Source organism: Peromyscus leucopus, chromosome 15, assembly GCF_004664715.2.
Source record: "Peromyscus leucopus breed LL Stock chromosome 15, UCI_PerLeu_2.1, whole genome shotgun sequence".
Taxonomy (NCBI): domain Eukaryota; kingdom Metazoa; phylum Chordata; class Mammalia; order Rodentia; family Cricetidae; genus Peromyscus; species Peromyscus leucopus.
In genome coordinates this window covers 18,359,468-18,376,385 of record NC_051076.1, presented here as the reverse complement: position 1 = coordinate 18,376,385, position 16,918 = coordinate 18,359,468, and the positions used below count along the sequence as shown (strand labels likewise).

Below are 16,918 nucleotides of genomic sequence, written 5' to 3'. Positions count from 1 at the left end.
CCAAGCACTAGGATTAAAGGCACCACGGCCCAATCCCATTTTTAAAGGGATTTCACTATGTATCTCTAGTTAGCTTAGAACACAGAGATGTGCTTGCCTCTGCCTCCCCAGTGCTGAGAGCCACCATGCCAGACTAAGACTTGATACTTAATGAAAATGAAATACCATAAGAGTTGATTTATATATTATAGTACGTTGTTGAATCAGATGTAATGTCTTTGAAAGTTGCCTTTTTTGATTCTTGCTTACTTTTACTTATTTTGTCATTAAAGACTATGAAAGTACCCATCTAATAACTATTATTGATATACTCATGTATGTTGTGAGATTGACTCCATATTTTAAGTTTCTACTATATAGAAGTTTATGTGTTTGAACTTTTGACAGATTGCTATTCTCTGAAAAGATTTCTGTCTTATTTTTCACTGGGAAGTGAAATTTAAGTGATTTAAAAACAAGATTGACTGCAGAGTTCATTCCCTTTGCTCTGTACCTTGTAGAAAGGCGGAGGAGGAGCGAAGGCAGCGTGAAGAGGAAGAGCGGGAGCGTCTGCAGAAGGAAGAAGAGAAACGGAAGCGGGAAGAGGAGGAGAGGCTTCGACGGGAGGAAGAGGAGAGGAGGCGGATAGAGGAGGAGAGGCTTCGGCTGGAGCAGCAGAAGTGAGTTGTGTGTCTTAGAATGCTCCTGTGACCTGTGCCTGGGAGAGAGAACCCTGTCAGCTCCTTTTCTTTTCTTTTTGGTTTTTCGAGACAGGGTTTCTCTGTGTAGTTTTGGTGCCTGTCCTGGATCTCACTCTGTAGACCAGGCTGGCCTTGAACTCACAGAGATCCACCTGCCTCTGCCTCCTGAGTGCTGGGATTAAAGCATGTACCACTAGGACCTGGCTACTCCTTTTCATTTTTAACAGTGACTTTTGTTTTTTACCAAAGAATAATGTGTTGAAGAAATTTGGGGTTAGCTTGTAAACCCTGAAGACTAGAAGCAACGATTGAGGTTGCTCAGTTGCTCTGTCTTGAGTCCGATGTCGCTAGTCTTCTTAGTCATCTCTCTGTTCACTGCTCTCTACAGTTTCTGTTCTTTGTCTTTACAAGGCTGTTTTACCTGGGAATTGTGTCATCTATTTTTTTGTGTATCTGAGAGGCTGGCTAGAATCTGAGGCCCAGATAAACATTGTGAGGACTTAGAACCTGGCTAACCCATGTATACCAGATAGCCATTCCCAGCTCCAGTACAGAACGTTGGAGCTGACATTTCTTTATTCAGCAAAGGCTGAAAGCAGCTGTCTCAGAAAGGCCTGGCTTTCAAAGGACAGCTGTAGACAAAGAGGTAAACACAGAAAAGGAGGTCTGGGATCCAGGGGTGGCGTGGCAGCAAAGGTAAGCCAGAACACTTGAGTACGGTGAGTTCTCCTCACTGTTTCCAGCTAGTTTCTCGGAAAACCTTCAATGGTAGCTAGCCTCAAAGTGATCCATGGCCTCATTCTACTGTGGAGTGAGGTTTTTAAAGCCATTCTCTTTTGGATTTGGAGTTGAACACCTAAGGTGACCCAGTGTTGTGCATTAGTCAGTTTCTGAAGTTTTTGCTTTATTTATCTGTTTATTTCTTAATAAATAGACTTGAAGTTTTTGGTAAGTGGTCACATAACAGGTTTGAACATGTAGTTTTCTCCAAAAGAAAATAAAGAGAATTGTAATAATTCAATAGAAACTGGTGTTCTCCAAACAAGGTGCAGCAGTACACAGCTTTGATCCCGCACTTCAGAGGCTGAGTTGGGGCTAGCCTGGGCTCTATATAATAGACCCCTTGGAGAGAGGGGGGCAGGAAGAGAGAGATCACTAAACCAAGCAGTATGCCCTGCTCTTATTATCTTCGGTACTTCTTAATAAAGGCACCTTTAAGTCGAGTGCCTATAACATCAATTAGCTGTTCTCCTGCCTTGTGCTGTTCTGGGCTGTTTAGGTAGAGAAACCATAGCCAAAGTCAAACACCCATCCGTGCCCAAATGGCAGTCGATCATCTTACAGCATCATGGTGAATGGGTATGGTTTCTGGAGCCAGACCAGCTAGATTTGAGTCCTGGCTCTTGAATCTGGCTGCAGTCAAATCTTGGGCAATTGCTAAACAACCTCACGGTATCATCAGAGACTAAGTGGGTTGGTACATGTAAATGCTTTAAACATTGCGGGGCACATCAAAAGAGCACAGTAAGTGTTACTAATTAATGATGTTGACGGTGGTGATGTGCTTAGTATTCTCTATTACAACTTTCCTTGAAAAACCTAAGTAAAAAATTAGAGGTCAGTTTTTATCTTAAATATCCTGGGCCTGGAACACATGGTTTTGTTCAACTTCATTAGTTTAGTCATTTTTAAGTTATAAACTGTAAGGATGGACAGGACATTTCATTTTGTCATGAGCAGTCTCCTGTGTTAGACTGGCATGTATTTGTTAATGTTTTAGGCAGCAGATAATGGCAGCTTTAAACTCGCAGACTGCCGTGCAGTTCCAGCAGTACGCAGCCCAGCAGTACCCAGGGAACTACGAACAGCAGCAGATTCTCATCCGCCAGCTGCAGGAGCAGCACTATCAGCAGTACATGCAGCAGTTGTACCAAGTTCAGCTCGCACAGCAACAGGTATGGCAGCAGCCGTAGAGAAGGTGGCGTGTTTCCATGGAACCCAGCTTCTTTCCTAACAGTTGCGGATGGGTTTTGCATCAGCTACCTCTAAGGTATAAAGTAACTCTTTAGCTGATCTTTTAGGCAGTCTACTAGCATTGTACTAGCAGTTATGAGAGAAAATACAGGCTCTTGAATCTCAGAGGATGTACCTTTGTATTATAATGATTTTTATGTGTATATCGTGGTGTGGGAGTTGTATAAGTCTAGTGTCATAACAGTGAGTCTGGTATGGACTAGTAGTGCCCTGTAATTAGGAGGACCTGGGTAGCTAGCCTTAGTGTAAGAACATCCTTCAGGCAGAACATGCAGTGTGAGGATCAGACAGCTTTAAAGGGACGGACTCCCTTCCATGAGGCCATAGGCTGGTTCTCAAGGCTGGGCCAGATCCATATAACTCATGACAGTATATACTCCTTCCCTAGCGTCCTATTCCTAAATATCTGCTTCAGCATTTGGATAGTTTGTACTGGAGAGATGGCTCAGCTGTTAAAGGCTAGGCTCACAACCAAAATATAGAAGGCGGTTTAAGTGAAAGACATGGTACTTGGATTCTGTCCTGATTCTGCTGTTATCATTTGATTTTCTGACATGCTACTGTTGCTATGATTACCTGTTTTTTCTCAAGTTCTGTGAAACTGAGACACAAGATCCAGGTTCCTGACCTCACAGGATTATAAAGGGAAGAGAAGATAATAGCTAGGCCTGGTGGTATAAACCTGTAATACCAACCACCCAGGTGGCTGAGAGTTCAGACTAGTCTGGGCAGCTTTAGAAGGACCCTATCTCCAAGTGGGAAAGAGAGAGAGGTGGAGGGGGGTGTAGAAAGGTCAATTAATTGATTTATAAATGTTTACCATATTGGGCTGTGAGACTTTTTGACAAACAAAATCAGCATACACACATTATTTATTATATAATAATAAATATTTTTTAGAAAGGTAGAACATTTTTAATGAAATAACTTTTCTCCCCTAGTTTTAGAAATCAGTGAGATGTTAAAAAGCCTATAGGTTCAGTATAGCCCATGAGAGGATCAGAAAGATACTAAACCACAGTTTAATAACATCATTTTTAGAGATGCTTTGCCACCGTCTGTAGCCTGTTTCTGCTTTAGTATTTTACCACCCACCCCTACTCTTGGTTAGTTAACAGGCAGTGAGATAATCAGATAGATTGCTGTTATATACTTCATGTTCATAGGCTGCTATCACTGTATGAGGAAGGAGTTATTCTGGTAGGATAAATCCAAGAGATGGAATTAGAAGTCTCCGAATTAGTGTGATCCAGCTCTAATTGGTTGCTTCTGGGAATAGATAGATACAGTAGGCTGCCTGAGAATTTAGCCTTACAGTTTCATTACCACTCAAGTTCTTTTTCTAAGTTACTAATGAATTTTACATAAGAGGAAGGAAGAAAGAACTTCACTACTCTAAAGCGTTAGCCTTTATGAACTGCTCTGCTGGCGTCTGCTCTGCTGTGTTGTTGCTGTACCTTTTTGCTTTTGGTTTTAAGGCAGGATTTTGTGTAGCTGAGGCTGAAACTCAAACCTTAACTCCCAGGTGCTGGGATTACAAAACATGCACTACCAAACCTAGATCTTCCTGTCCTTTTGAACACTTCTCCCAAAGCATGGGGTGGGGAGGGGGGTGGATGGATAGATAGATAGACAGACAGGCAGATAGATAGATGGGGGAGCACTATATAAATAGTTGCAGCCTACTATATCTATTAGAAGAACGTTCTAGGCCGTGGGATCCAGAGAAGGGAGTTTATTGATTTTACTATAGAGTTTCAAGAAATGATTAGCTCCAAGAATGCCTTCTCCTCCTCCACCATCCTGTAATGTTTTGAATGTACTGACTTGTTTTGGTTGTATGTATTTTCTAATAGTTGGTGCTTTTTTTTTTTTTTTAAACTAACCTTGTAAATGATTGATTTAGAATCTAAGCCTTAGAGTATATTTTAAAATCTTGTGTTGGGCAGTGGTGGTGCACGCCTTTAATCCCAGCACTCAGGAGGCAGAGCCAGACGGATCTCTGTGAGTTCAAGGCTAGCCTGGTCTATAGAGGGAGATCCAGGACAGGCACCAAAACATGGAGAAACCCTGTCTCGGAAAAAATAAAATAAAAAAAAAAACAAATAAAATCTTGTGTTTGGGCTGGGTAATTATGTCACACACCTTTAATCCCAACACTCAGGCAGCAGAGGCAAGTGGATTTCCCTGAGTTTGAGGCTAGCCTGATCTACGAGCGAGTTCCAAGACAGCCAGGGCTACACAGAGAAACTCTTGTCGTGAAACACACACCAAAAGATACCATGTTTTATATAGCAGCAAAGAGAGGTAATTTTCCTTTAGAAATGATTTCTTATGTGATTGCATGTACAGATAGGCCAGCATACATGTCTCTCTTGGTAATCCTGTAAACATGCTTACTTATGATTTCATGTTTTTGTTAAAAGAGTAATATCAGTCCTTGACCTCCTGGCAGAGGCCAAGTGTTTAAAAAGCACTTATGCTGTCAACTGATTGCTCCGGCCTTGACCTGACTAGGGCTATGGGAATGAAGAAGTGACCCACATAAGTAACATAAAGCTGGGATTGAGTGCTATGCACTCAGATGGAGACGCTCCAGCAGCAGCATAGAAAGTCACTGCATTCATTTACTGCACACAGCAAAATCAGCGCCACAGTCCTTCAGGACTTTATCTGCTCCCCACATACATTCCCAAATGCCAATGACTAGTTGTATGGGTAAATTCTATATTTTCACAGTGCAATATCCCATCGCACTAATAACAAAATACACTTACTTGTGACCCTTATAGATAGGCCTTACAAAATCAGTATTGAGGGGCCAGACATGGTAATGCCTGTCTTTAACCCAGCACTCAAGAGGCAAACGCAGGTGGGTCTCTGAGTTTCAGGCCAGCCATGCTTGCATAGTGGGACCCTCTCTGCCTTTTTATTTAATAAAAAAAAAAAAAAAATTTTGTTTTGTTTTTTTGAGACAGGTTTTCTCGAACTCTGAGAGATCACCTATCTCTGCCTCCAGAGGGCTGGGATTAAAGGTGTGAGCCACCACTACCCAGCCATTCCCCCCCCCCTTTTTTTTTACAGCACGTATTATACAGTGATTTATATATGGTTTTAAAGTAGATAAAGCATATCTACAGCTATTAGATCTGAAAACACTGTTAGAGGCAGTGTCTAGAGGTAGGAACTAGAGAGGATTCTGGGGTATAAATAATTTCTTATTCTAGGTGATGGTTACATAGATATGTTTGATATATGAAAATGGATTAAGCTGTATAATTATGATTTGCACACCTCTAGTTGAAATTGGGTCTCATGTAGCCTAGGCTTGCCCCAGATTTACTGTGCATGCAAGACTGACATTGAACGTCTTATCTTCCTGCCTCCACCTCTGGAGTACTGGGCTTCCTTCCAGGCTTAGGTCAGCGCACTGTGTTGGGGTGTGAGTGCCGGACTGCATGCGCAGGCTGTCACTGTACATCTTTCTGCATGGATTTGTGATTCACGTTTAAGTCCTCCAGAAGTTAATGGGGGCTAGAGAAATGGTTCACTGGATGACAGCATGTACTGATTTTGTAGTTCCCAGTTCCTAGGTCAAGAGGCTGACAAGCTGCCTGTAACTCCAGATCCAGGGGATCCAACACCCCATCTTGGACCTCTGCGGGCATCTATGTACATACACACGCATATACATAGTTAGAAATGAAATACACCTTTTTTTAAAAGATAAAATTATTTAATAGGGTTTTTGTTTTGTTTTGTTTTTGAGATAGTGTTTCTCTGCATAGCCCCGGCTCTTCTTGAACTCACTGTAGACCAGGCTGGCCTGGAACTCAGAAATCTACCTACTCTGCTTCCCCAGTGCTGGGATTAAAGGTGTGCACCACCATGCCCTGCTGACTTAATAGGTTTTGTTGTTTTTTGTTGCTGTTTTTGTTTTTCCGGACCAGGTTTCTCTGTGTGGCATCTCTGGCTGTCCTGGAGATGGTTTTAAAGTAGCATTGAGAGCTGCTGCCGTCTTGATTTGGAAATATCCTCACATAGGTGTCCTTAGGTTAAAGGTGTTTTAACTCTCCCCTTGGATTGTTTGTTTTTGGTTCTTCGAGACAGGGTTTCTCTTTGTAGCCCTAGCCATCCTGGAACTCACTCTGTAGACCAGGCTGGCTTCAGACTCACAAAGATCCACCTGCCTCTGCCTCCCGAGTGCTGGGGTTAAAGGTGTGTGCCTCCACACTCAGCTAACTCTACCATTTTGACTCAGGACATTTTTTAAAAATGTTACTTATTTTATCTGTGTGTATAAAGGGGACAAAGAAGAACCTGCTGGAGCCAGTTTTCTCTATCATGTGGGTCGGTTCCAGAGATCAAATTTAGGTCAGCCAGCTTAGCAAGCACCTTTATTTGTTACCCTAGATTCGTGTCTGCTGTTGTGATAAAACACCCTGACAAGGTTTAATTTAGGAGAGAAAGGGTTTATTTTAGCTCACAATTCCAGGTTAGAGTCCATCACTTTGGGAAAGTCACAGTGGCCGACAGGAGCTTGAGACAGCTGCTCACATCACCTCCACAGTTAAGAGCAGGGAGCAGTGAGTGCGCAGATGTTGCTTCAGGCCCAAGAGATGGTTGGCTCAGTGGTTAAGAGCATTGGCTGCTGTTCCAGAGGTCTTGCAATCTTCCTGCCTCAGCCTTCTGTCTGGAGTTGCTGGCCCACGCCAGTGGACCTCGCAAACGTCTGTTCATTGTACTTCCTCTTTCTCTGCCTTGATATGTAGATCAGTCTAGCTTCAAGCTCAAGATCCTGCTGCCACAGGCTCCTATGTGCTGGGATTGTGGGCGTGTACCCTTGTACCCAGCCCAGTATAAAATGTTAAATGAGGAAATACTTTGACATTTTACATTATTGTAACCCTTAGATTTTAGACCAGTGGTTTTTTTTTTTTTACAGTATGATTGATAGTTTTGTTAAATTAGTTTTAAATTGATTGTTTGTTAAATTTTAGTTAAAGACTGAGGGTATGATTCAGTAGATGAGCACCTACTAAGGCTAATATTAGGCTCTGGGTTTGGTCTCTAGCACCCTAAAACCTAAATTTTAAAAAAATTTTAAATTTGTGATCATAATCTTTCTGTGAATATTTATTTCTATCCATAGTAGAATAGTTGTCCATATGAGGGTTTGGTTTGTTACTTTAGACAACTGTTGTTTTCACCAACCACAGCTTCTGTTTTTGTGAATCTTCTGTGGCCATTTGTTTCTTTGAAGTATAATTTTCTTAATTTTAATTTTCCGCAGTTGAAGGTGAAAATGAGGGGGTTCAAGTGTTTTTTTTCCCCCCACTTCAGCCTCTGAGTGGTGTGCTGGGTACAAGTGTACTTAGCATATCTAGTCTTGTAGTTTGAAGGACAGACAGGGTTTCAGTTGTATCCCATGTTGGCCTGGCACTCATTATGTAGACCAGACTAGCCTCAGACTCAGAGATCTGTCTTACTCTGGCTCCTGAGTGCTGGCATTAATGGCATGTGCATCATACTCTGCATATAGTTGAATTTTATTTTATTTTATTTTGGTTTTTTTCAAGACAAGGTTTCTCTGTAGCTTTGGTGCCTGTCCTGGATCTCGCTCTGTAGCCCAGGCTGGCCTCGAACTCACAGAGATCCGCCTGCCTCTGCCTCCGGAGTGCTGGGATTAAAGGTGTACACCACCACTGTTAAATTTTATTAAAACATAAATAAATAAACATTTTCTTCTACTCAATTTTAAGAATATATATCACTGCTGGGCATAGTGGCACATGCCCTTAATCTCAACACTTGGGAGGCAGCGGCATGTTGTTATACTTAATTTTGCCTTTAGTAATTTTATCTGAGATTGATAGTTTAATCATGTTTAGCTATCAGTTGATATTATAGTAATATTTATTACAGAAATGATAAAAACTGGCAAACGTGGATCAAGTTTCTTAGAATGCTTTAGTGTAGAGCCAATGCATGCCGTCAGACTTCACTCCTCGGTAAATGTTAGCCTTTCTGACCAGAGCATCTTCACTTCTTCTCCATTTGTAGGCAGCGTTACAGAAGCAACAGGAAGTGGTAGTGGCCGGGGCTTCCTTGCCTACATCATCCAAGGTGAATGCAGCTGGAGCAAGTGATATGGTGCCAGTTAATGGGCAGGCCAAAACCCACACTGTCAGTTCCGAAAAGGAAAGTGAGCCGGAAGTGGCAGAAGAAGCCTTGGAAAATGGACCAAAAGGTAGAGTTTAGCATATGTGTTTGTCCAGATACCATTCTCTAGTCCTCATGAAAAGTGGGAATCGGCAAGACAAGCTGACGAGCTTTGAGAGCACTTAGGTGGGTGAGAGTCCAACACAGACAAAAGGAAGATCAGGGCTAGGGATAGTTGCTTAACATTCCCCAAGCCCTGGGTCAGTTCGAAGCACCACATGAAACTGGGTGTGGTGGGACATGCCTGTTAACCTGACGGAAATTTGTTACTTTAGACACCTGTCATACTCATCAATTACTGCTTCTATTTTTGTGAATTATTCTGTAGTAACCATTATTATTCAAAAGTAACCATTTGTTTCTTTGAAGTATAATTTTCCTGATTTAGGAAGGGGGGGGTGTTCAAGTGGTTTTTGTTGTGTTGTTTTGTTTTTTCACTTCAGCCTCTGAGTGCCATGCTGGATATAAGCACACTTAGAACAAGGAAGATTCCTGAAACCCATTCTGCTCTCCCTTGACTTTTAGAGCAAGTAACAGAGAAATAGCTTCAGAAAAGACCTTCTTTGGTCTTACCGAGAGTCTCATGTATGTGTGCACACAAAGAGGTCAGAAGAGAACTTGCCAAATTTTGCTCTCTCCCTCTACCATGTGGATTCTGATGAATAACCAAGCTATCAAGCTTGGTGGCAAGTGTCTTTACCACTGAGGCAGCTCAGTGGCCCTTTTTTGAGACAGGATCTCACTGTGTAGCCCTGGCTGGCCTCCAACTCAGATCTCTCTGCCTCTGCTGCCACAGTGGGTGCTGGGATTAAAGGCATGCGCCACCACAACTGTTGTTTTGTTTTGAGACAGCTTAGGGTGACCTTGAACTCACCGTGTAGCTGAAGATGACTTTGAACTCTAGGTCTTAGTTTATGTAGTGCTAGTGATTGAACCCAGGATGTGAGTGCCAGGTAAGCACTCACAGTTGAACTACATCTCAGCCTTACCTGGGTTTGCAAAGGGGAGGAAATCTTTTTATAGTACATCTGACTTAACTGAAAGCCTGCTGAGTGCTACAGTACACATGTACATTGCTCAGTAACAAGACATTCGTCCTTTCCATGTGGTTCTGATACTGCCCAGGATTTTCTGTTTCTCTTACTTAGCTCTTTTCAGAAAGGCCCTTAGAAGCTCAGGATGCCTGGAGATTAAGACTTTTCAACAGATAAAATAATATGAAAGCAGAGTGTTAGGAAAAATCACCTGTAAGATTGTGGATTCCATTTTATTGAAGGGATATGATGGCCTCTCAGTACCTGTGACCTTCCTGGATAATATAACCTGAGGGGTGTTTCTATTCCCTCCATCCTTGGTCTGAGCTGTCTGCCGTTGGTGACAGAACAGAGGTAGCCTTGTGTAGATGTTCCCTGCAGGGGAAGAACCTGTTTTCTTCAGCTTTTGTAAATCCTGTTGCCTTTAGAATCTCTTCCAGTGATTGCAGCTCCATCCATGTGGACAAGACCACAGATCAAAGACTTTAAAGAGAAGATCCGGCAGGATGCAGATTCTGTGATTACAGTCCGCCGAGGAGAAGTAGTCACCGTTCGCGTCCCCACTCATGAAGAAGGCTCGTACCTCTTTTGGGAATTTGCGACCGACAGCTATGACATTGGGTTCGGGGTTTACTTTGAATGGACAGACTCTCCCAACGCAGCTGTCAGTGTGCACGTCAGTGAGTCCAGTGACGAGGAGGAGGAGGAGGAGGGTAAGGCTGTGGTCCATATTCATTAGCTACTGAGTTGTGTGTGTGACGGCTTTGTCACTTTAGACTTCCTGCTGAACACTTCATGGACAGGGATGCTCTGTTCAGTAGTGGGATGTTGGCTGGAAAGGCTCTGAGAAAGGCCAGTCTCCCAAAGAAGGCCCTGAGCATGAATTTCTCTAAGTGCCAGGACAGTCTGATCGGCAGTGTGTTGTTTTACTGCTTTCTGGGTGTTGTTTTACTTATAGCCTTGTGTATTGACAAGCTAATACAGGAAATCACTTTGAGATTTGTTGTATTATATTTTGTTTGGTTTTGAGACAAGATCTTGCTTTGTTGTCCAAGCTGTTTTTGAACTGGCGGACTTAACCAGTCCTCTACCTCAGCATTCTTAGTAGCTGGAACCAGCAGTGGAATGCCACCATGCCCCATTTTGAAAACATTTGAAAAAGCATGTAAGAATTCTTGTTAACAAAGGAATTTATTTGAAAATTGAAATAAAGGAAATTTTAAGGTTATAAGAAAAGAGCTGGTAAGAGATAGCTGAGGTCCTTGACCTTAGCGCTCCTGTGTGTCCCTCAAAGGGACAATGGTATTGCCTACCCATATACCATTCCTGGAACTCACTTTGTAGACCAGGCCTGCCTCAGTTTCCCTTGTGCTGGACCACAGGCGTGATCCACTATGTCTGGATCTCCTACCTTTTTTTAAAAAAGTTGAGTATCATTTTACATTCACAGAAAACTTTTTTTGGGCGGATGGGGGTTTCGAGACAGGGTTTCTCTGTAGTTTTGGAGCCTGTCCTGGAACTCACTCCGAAGACCAGGCTGGCCTCAAACTCACAGAAATCCGACTGCCTTTGCCTCCTGAGTACCGGGATTAAAGGTGTGTGCCTCCACTGCCCAGCTCACAGAAAACTTTTAAAGGTGACACAGTATTAGCATATGCCCTTCTCCCAGTTTCCCCTGTTTTTGTGGTTTTTTGTTTTGTTTTGGTTTCTTCAAGACAGGGTTTCTCTATGTAACACCTGGCTGTCTTGGAACTCACTCTGTAGACCAGGCTGGTCTCAAAACTCACAGAGATCCACCTGCCTCTGTCTCCTGAGTGCTGGGATTAAAGGTGTGTGCCACCACTGCTGGCATTTTTAACTTCTTAAATTGTACATTGTATTTTCTTTTTTTAAAAAACATTTATTTATTCATGTGTTTAATGTATATGAGTACCTTGCCTGTCTGTGTGTACATCTGCACACTAGAAGAGGAAATTGGATCCCATGAGAGATGGTTGTGAGCTACCATGTGGTTTCTGGGAATTGAACTCAAGACCTTTGGAAGAACAGCCAATGCTGTTCTTAACAGCTAAACCATCTCTCCAGCCCACAATGTATTTATCTTAATGAACCATTATTGATAATGGTGCTGGTAAATCTGTCTGTATTTATTCATATTTTTTTTTAGTTTTTCTAAGGTGCCACAAGATATATAATTGGACCTATTTCCTTAAATTCCTCTTGAGAGCTTTTCACACTTTTAAAATTCCTGGCTGTGACCATCACATACAATTAGTAGATGTTGCCAGGACTCAATCTGCCATGTTATAAACCTAAAAGTCTTTTATCTTCTATACTGAAGTGCCCTTGACCTATTTTCTTTTAGGTTGTTTATGTTTAATATCTTAGACTGAGGCAATTTGGCATAATTACCTCGTTCTTACGAGCTTCTAGAAGTGTTTCTTCCCTAACTTGTTATCATTGTATTCCAGAAAACTATTAACAGTGACGGTCTGTGATCAGAGCTGATTTTTTTTATCCACTTGTATCATCTCTGTGTTAAATAGGCTTAGTGGAAATGTGGTGGTATTATGTTCCCCAATATATTGTGCACCTTAATAAACTTATCTGGGGTCAGAGAACAGAACAGCTGCTAGGTAGACATAGAGGCCAGAAAATGGTGGCACTCACACCTTTAATCCTAGCATTCTGGAGGCAGAGATCCATGTGGATCTCTAAGTTCAAAGCCACACTGGAAACAGCCAGGCATGATGACACACACCTTTAATCCCAGGAAGTGATGGTAAGAAGCAGAAAAGTATATAAGGCTTGAAAACCAGAAACTAGAGCTGTTAAGCTTTTAGGCTTTTGAACAGCAGTTCAGCTGAGATCCATTTGGATGAGGACACAGAGGCTTCCAGTTTGAGGAAACAGGATCAGCTAAGCAATTGGTGTGGTGAGGTGGTGGTGACTTGTTCTGTTTCTCTGATCTTTCAGCGTTCACCCCAATATCTGGCTTTGGGTTTGTTTTTATTAATAAGACCTTCTAACAATTCATGCTACATTTGTGGCTGTCTCTGAATACCTCTCTACTGTGGTTTTTATACAGATATACAGAAACAATAGTCTGCCTTGGCTCCCCTCCACCATTTCTAAAATGAAGGTGGCCTCATTGTGGAAGAGATCAGTACAGCATTTTCTTGGTGTTGCATGAGCAAGATTGTTTTATAGAAGGAGTAGTTAGGAACTGGATGGATATGGAGTGGGAAAAAGAGGGCTGGGAAATGTGAGCGGTAGTAACCCAGAGGGCTGGGGCACTGGTTGTTCCCACTACCCGACGTTTGTCCCTGGGCTCCCAGAGTCCAGCAACTGTGCTTAGTGGTGGTCAGGCATTGAAATGAATGACTAATACATGCCTACGTGCAGAGTTGGAGACTGACTTAAAAGAATTCTAACAAACCATTCTACTACAGAGAATGTAGTTTCATTGCTTGGTGAATAAGGTGGTTCTCCTGGATCTGTCATTTGACCTGTGTCTGTTTTTTTGTCACTTCCTCATAGAAAATGTCACTTCTGAAGAGAAAGCCAAAAAGAATGCCAACAAGCCTCTGCTGGATGAGATTGTGCCAGTGTACCGGCGGGACTGTCACGAGGAAGTGTATGCGGGCAGCCACCAGTATCCAGGGAGGGGAGTCTATCTCCTCAAGTTTGACAACTCCTACTCTTTGTGGAGGTCCAAGTCAGTCTACTACAGAGTCTATTACACTAGATAAAGCCCATGTCACAGAGCCTGGAGTCCAAGGTTGGGCAGAAGATGACATTTAATTTCTTTTGACTTTTGTGGCACATTGGAGTCAGTGTTTACCTTCTTGATTTTGTTCTGATGGTTTATGAACTCTTGCTGGGAACCAGGATTTCCTGAGACTCTTAGCATTGATGCTCTGAGGTTAAAAGCCGTTCTGAAGACTCATCTAGCCCTTGGGTGCTGACCAGCAGAGCCACTAGTGGATACTGGAGTTACGTGAGCTACATGTTAAATATTCAGTCTCCAAAATAAACGTCCCAGCGTTGACCCGACCTGGCTGGTGGTTAGTCCATTGCTGTCTGCTCCATGTGTCCTGCCAGAGCCCGCTGTTACAGCTCTAATTGAGAATGCTTCTCTTGTAGTCTGCATCAGCTCCAACTGAATGAAGCTCAGCAGTTTGAAACTTAAAAACTCAAGACTTCACGGATTATAGTAGAAAAAGAAATGGCCTCAACTTGGTCTTACCTGAGTGACCCAGGTTGTTTTTGTTTTGGATACAGCTATTTAGTTAGTTATGTTACAAAGAATTATTTTCTGAGAGAATCTTAAACTTAGAATGTTCCAACTCAGTAGATAATTGACATGTCAGGATACATAGAACACCTCAGCATCCTTCCTACCAGGTCCTCAGCTCTCAGGCCTTTTCTTCCATTTGCCATTCACACTACTGCTAACAAAACTAGCTGATTTTGTTTTGATATAGCTTTGTGAAACATCTCAAATTGAAATTATTTTCTGGAAAAAGCATACAGCCAGGAGTTTTATGAACTCAAATTGGCACCTACTGAATTAAAATATGCAAAATCACTTTAATGTAATTGAGCATTTGAGGAGTACCATTGCACTAATAGAAAATCACTGCCAGGGACAGTCCAGATTTCTTTCTGTGTATTATTAGGGCACAAACTCCACGATCCAGTTTGGAAAGACATACTAGAGAAAATTGGAAATGCATAGACCCGTGCTTAAATGTTACAGCTTTAATCTGTATTACGACCTACTGGTGGGAAAAGGTACATCTTTGGTTTTCTTATGAAAACAAATCCACATTGATTATTTTCAATTTGTGTGAGTGGTTAAGTATCCAGAGGGAGGGAGATGTAGATAGATAGTGACAGAGACAGTGCACACCTTGTTACTTTGTCACTGAAACCAAGACTTCCTTTTGACATCACAGACCACTTCCACAGGGATCCCATTGGCTGGCTGCAGTCTGCACAGTTCACTACACAAGGCTGTTAGAGGTTTTCACATGCTGCATTTCTTCTGTTTTTAATACCTGGTTTTATAGGTATTTAACTCTGTTTCTCTTTTGGTTGTTAAGAAACTGGATTGTTTTCTCCTAACCAGTGCTTAATCTGTGTTTTGGAATTTTGATTCAGAAGTAGTCGAATGTCTATGCTGTTACATCCAGAATATTCATTAGGCTGCCCTGCAGCTCTTCTGTATATATAGAAACCAGAGTTAGGATTTTTTTTAATGAGAAAAAATACTGTATTTAAAATGTAAAATAAACTTTTAAAAAGCAGGCACTAATATATATTTCTTTCAGCCTTTGATTACAGTTTTGTCCTTGCACATGTTAAGACATTACCTTCTAAAAATATTGTTCTTGGGAGCGGTGTATGTCACTCTACATAGCAGTCTCTTCACGTGCTCAGACCTGAACAGTTTGTTCTAAACTTTTTTATATCGCCTTTGGCTGTTGATTAGTACAAGTACGATTTCAAAAAGATCTTGAAAGTAATATATTTAATCAATTAAAATGTTTATCTGTAACTTGTTGATGTTTCTGTTAATACAGTTCCCTGAAGCATTTAACTGTCTTTTTTCATTTAGACAGAATAAGGAGAAATGCCTTAGATGATCTTTTCTGTTTATCTAGTTGAAAAATACCAAACTCTTTCTGATTAGCTCGTTTTCTCTATGAGTTATAATGGATTTTAAATTGTCCAGACTTGATGAGAAGTGTTGGCTTTTCATCCTGCAGATGATCAGGTTATAAAGTTACTTTCCAAAGCTGCCCTGTGTGGCCTTTGCTGTGACGTGGGGAGGTAGTCTGTTTTATAAATGGCTCCTGGGGTGTGTAGCCTCTAATTGGGACGGATGGTTACAGAGCATAAGACCACACTGGGTGCAGGGTACCAGGGCTTGTTGTTGTTTGTTTTTGAAATTGGAGAGACTGAGTGAGATGATTCTCGTGGTCCCCATGCTGCGTGGTGTACCTTGAAGTCAGGCCCGAGAACGGCAGTCGAGGGGCGCTGCTGTGACGGCCGCCTGTTTTGGAGCCGGGTTTCAGAGTCTTAACCATTCACCCTAGGGAAGAAGAGAAGCCGCTGCTTCCAGACGGCTGCCAGCTGTCCACTGAAGATCAGAATGTGACGCTTCAGCAGCCAGACTGTCTTTGTTTCATTCCCGTGCTTTTTTTCACGCAACCTAAAAATGTATGCCAGTATTTATCTATTAGGAGTGGAGAAAATTTTAATTCATTTCTATCCACCAACTTTTTTAAATGTGTATGAATTGGTATTAGACATTAGGATGTTGCTATGTGGCCCAGCCTGGCCTCAGACTTGCTCTATAACCCATGCTGCCTTGAATTCTTAGTCCTCTTGCTTCTGCCCTCTGAGTACTGAGATTATAGATGTGTAATACCATACCCAGCTAGTGTTAGACTTTTTTAATTTATTTATTCATGTGTATGGGTATTTTGCCTAGATGTGTGCCTGTGCACCATGTTCACGCCTAGTTCATGCAAAGGCTAGAAGAGGCATGGGACACCCTGGAACTGGAGTTACAGACAGCTGAGTTACCATGTGATGCCAGGAAATTGAACCCAGGTCCTCTGGAAGAGCGGCCAGTGCTCTTTTTTTTTTTTTGGTTTTTCGAGACAGGGTTTCTTGTGTAGCTTTGCGCCTTTCCTGGAGCTCACTTGGTAGCCCAGGCTGGCCTCGAACTCACAAAGATCCACCTGCCTCTGCCTCCCGAGTGCTGGGATTAAAGGCGTGCGCCACCACCGCCCGGCGCGGCCAGTGCTCTTAACTGCTCAGCTATCTCTAGCTCCTGTTGACTTTTATCTTATATACTTACCTGCAATCCTTAACTTTCTTGCTGAGTTGGGTGTCTGTTTTGTTTTGTTTTTGAGAGTAAATGCTTTGATCTCA

General features: G+C 42.2%; 1 protein-coding gene across 1 annotated transcript in view; it reads left to right on the top strand.

The window, feature by feature from the left end:
* Acbd3 (acyl-CoA binding domain containing 3) overlaps nt 1–15,533 on the top strand; it is a 32,351-nt gene extending 16,818 nt beyond the window's left edge. The window contains 5 exon segments of the mRNA XM_028865441.2: nt 501–659; nt 2,461–2,635; nt 8,778–8,964; nt 10,399–10,683; nt 13,511–15,533. Of these exon segments, the coding sequence (XP_028721274.1) occupies nt 501–659; nt 2,461–2,635; nt 8,778–8,964; nt 10,399–10,683; nt 13,511–13,722 (1,018 nt within the window). The 3' untranslated portion in view covers nt 13,723–15,533.
* The last annotated feature ends 1,385 nt before the right edge of the window (nt 15,534–16,918 follow it).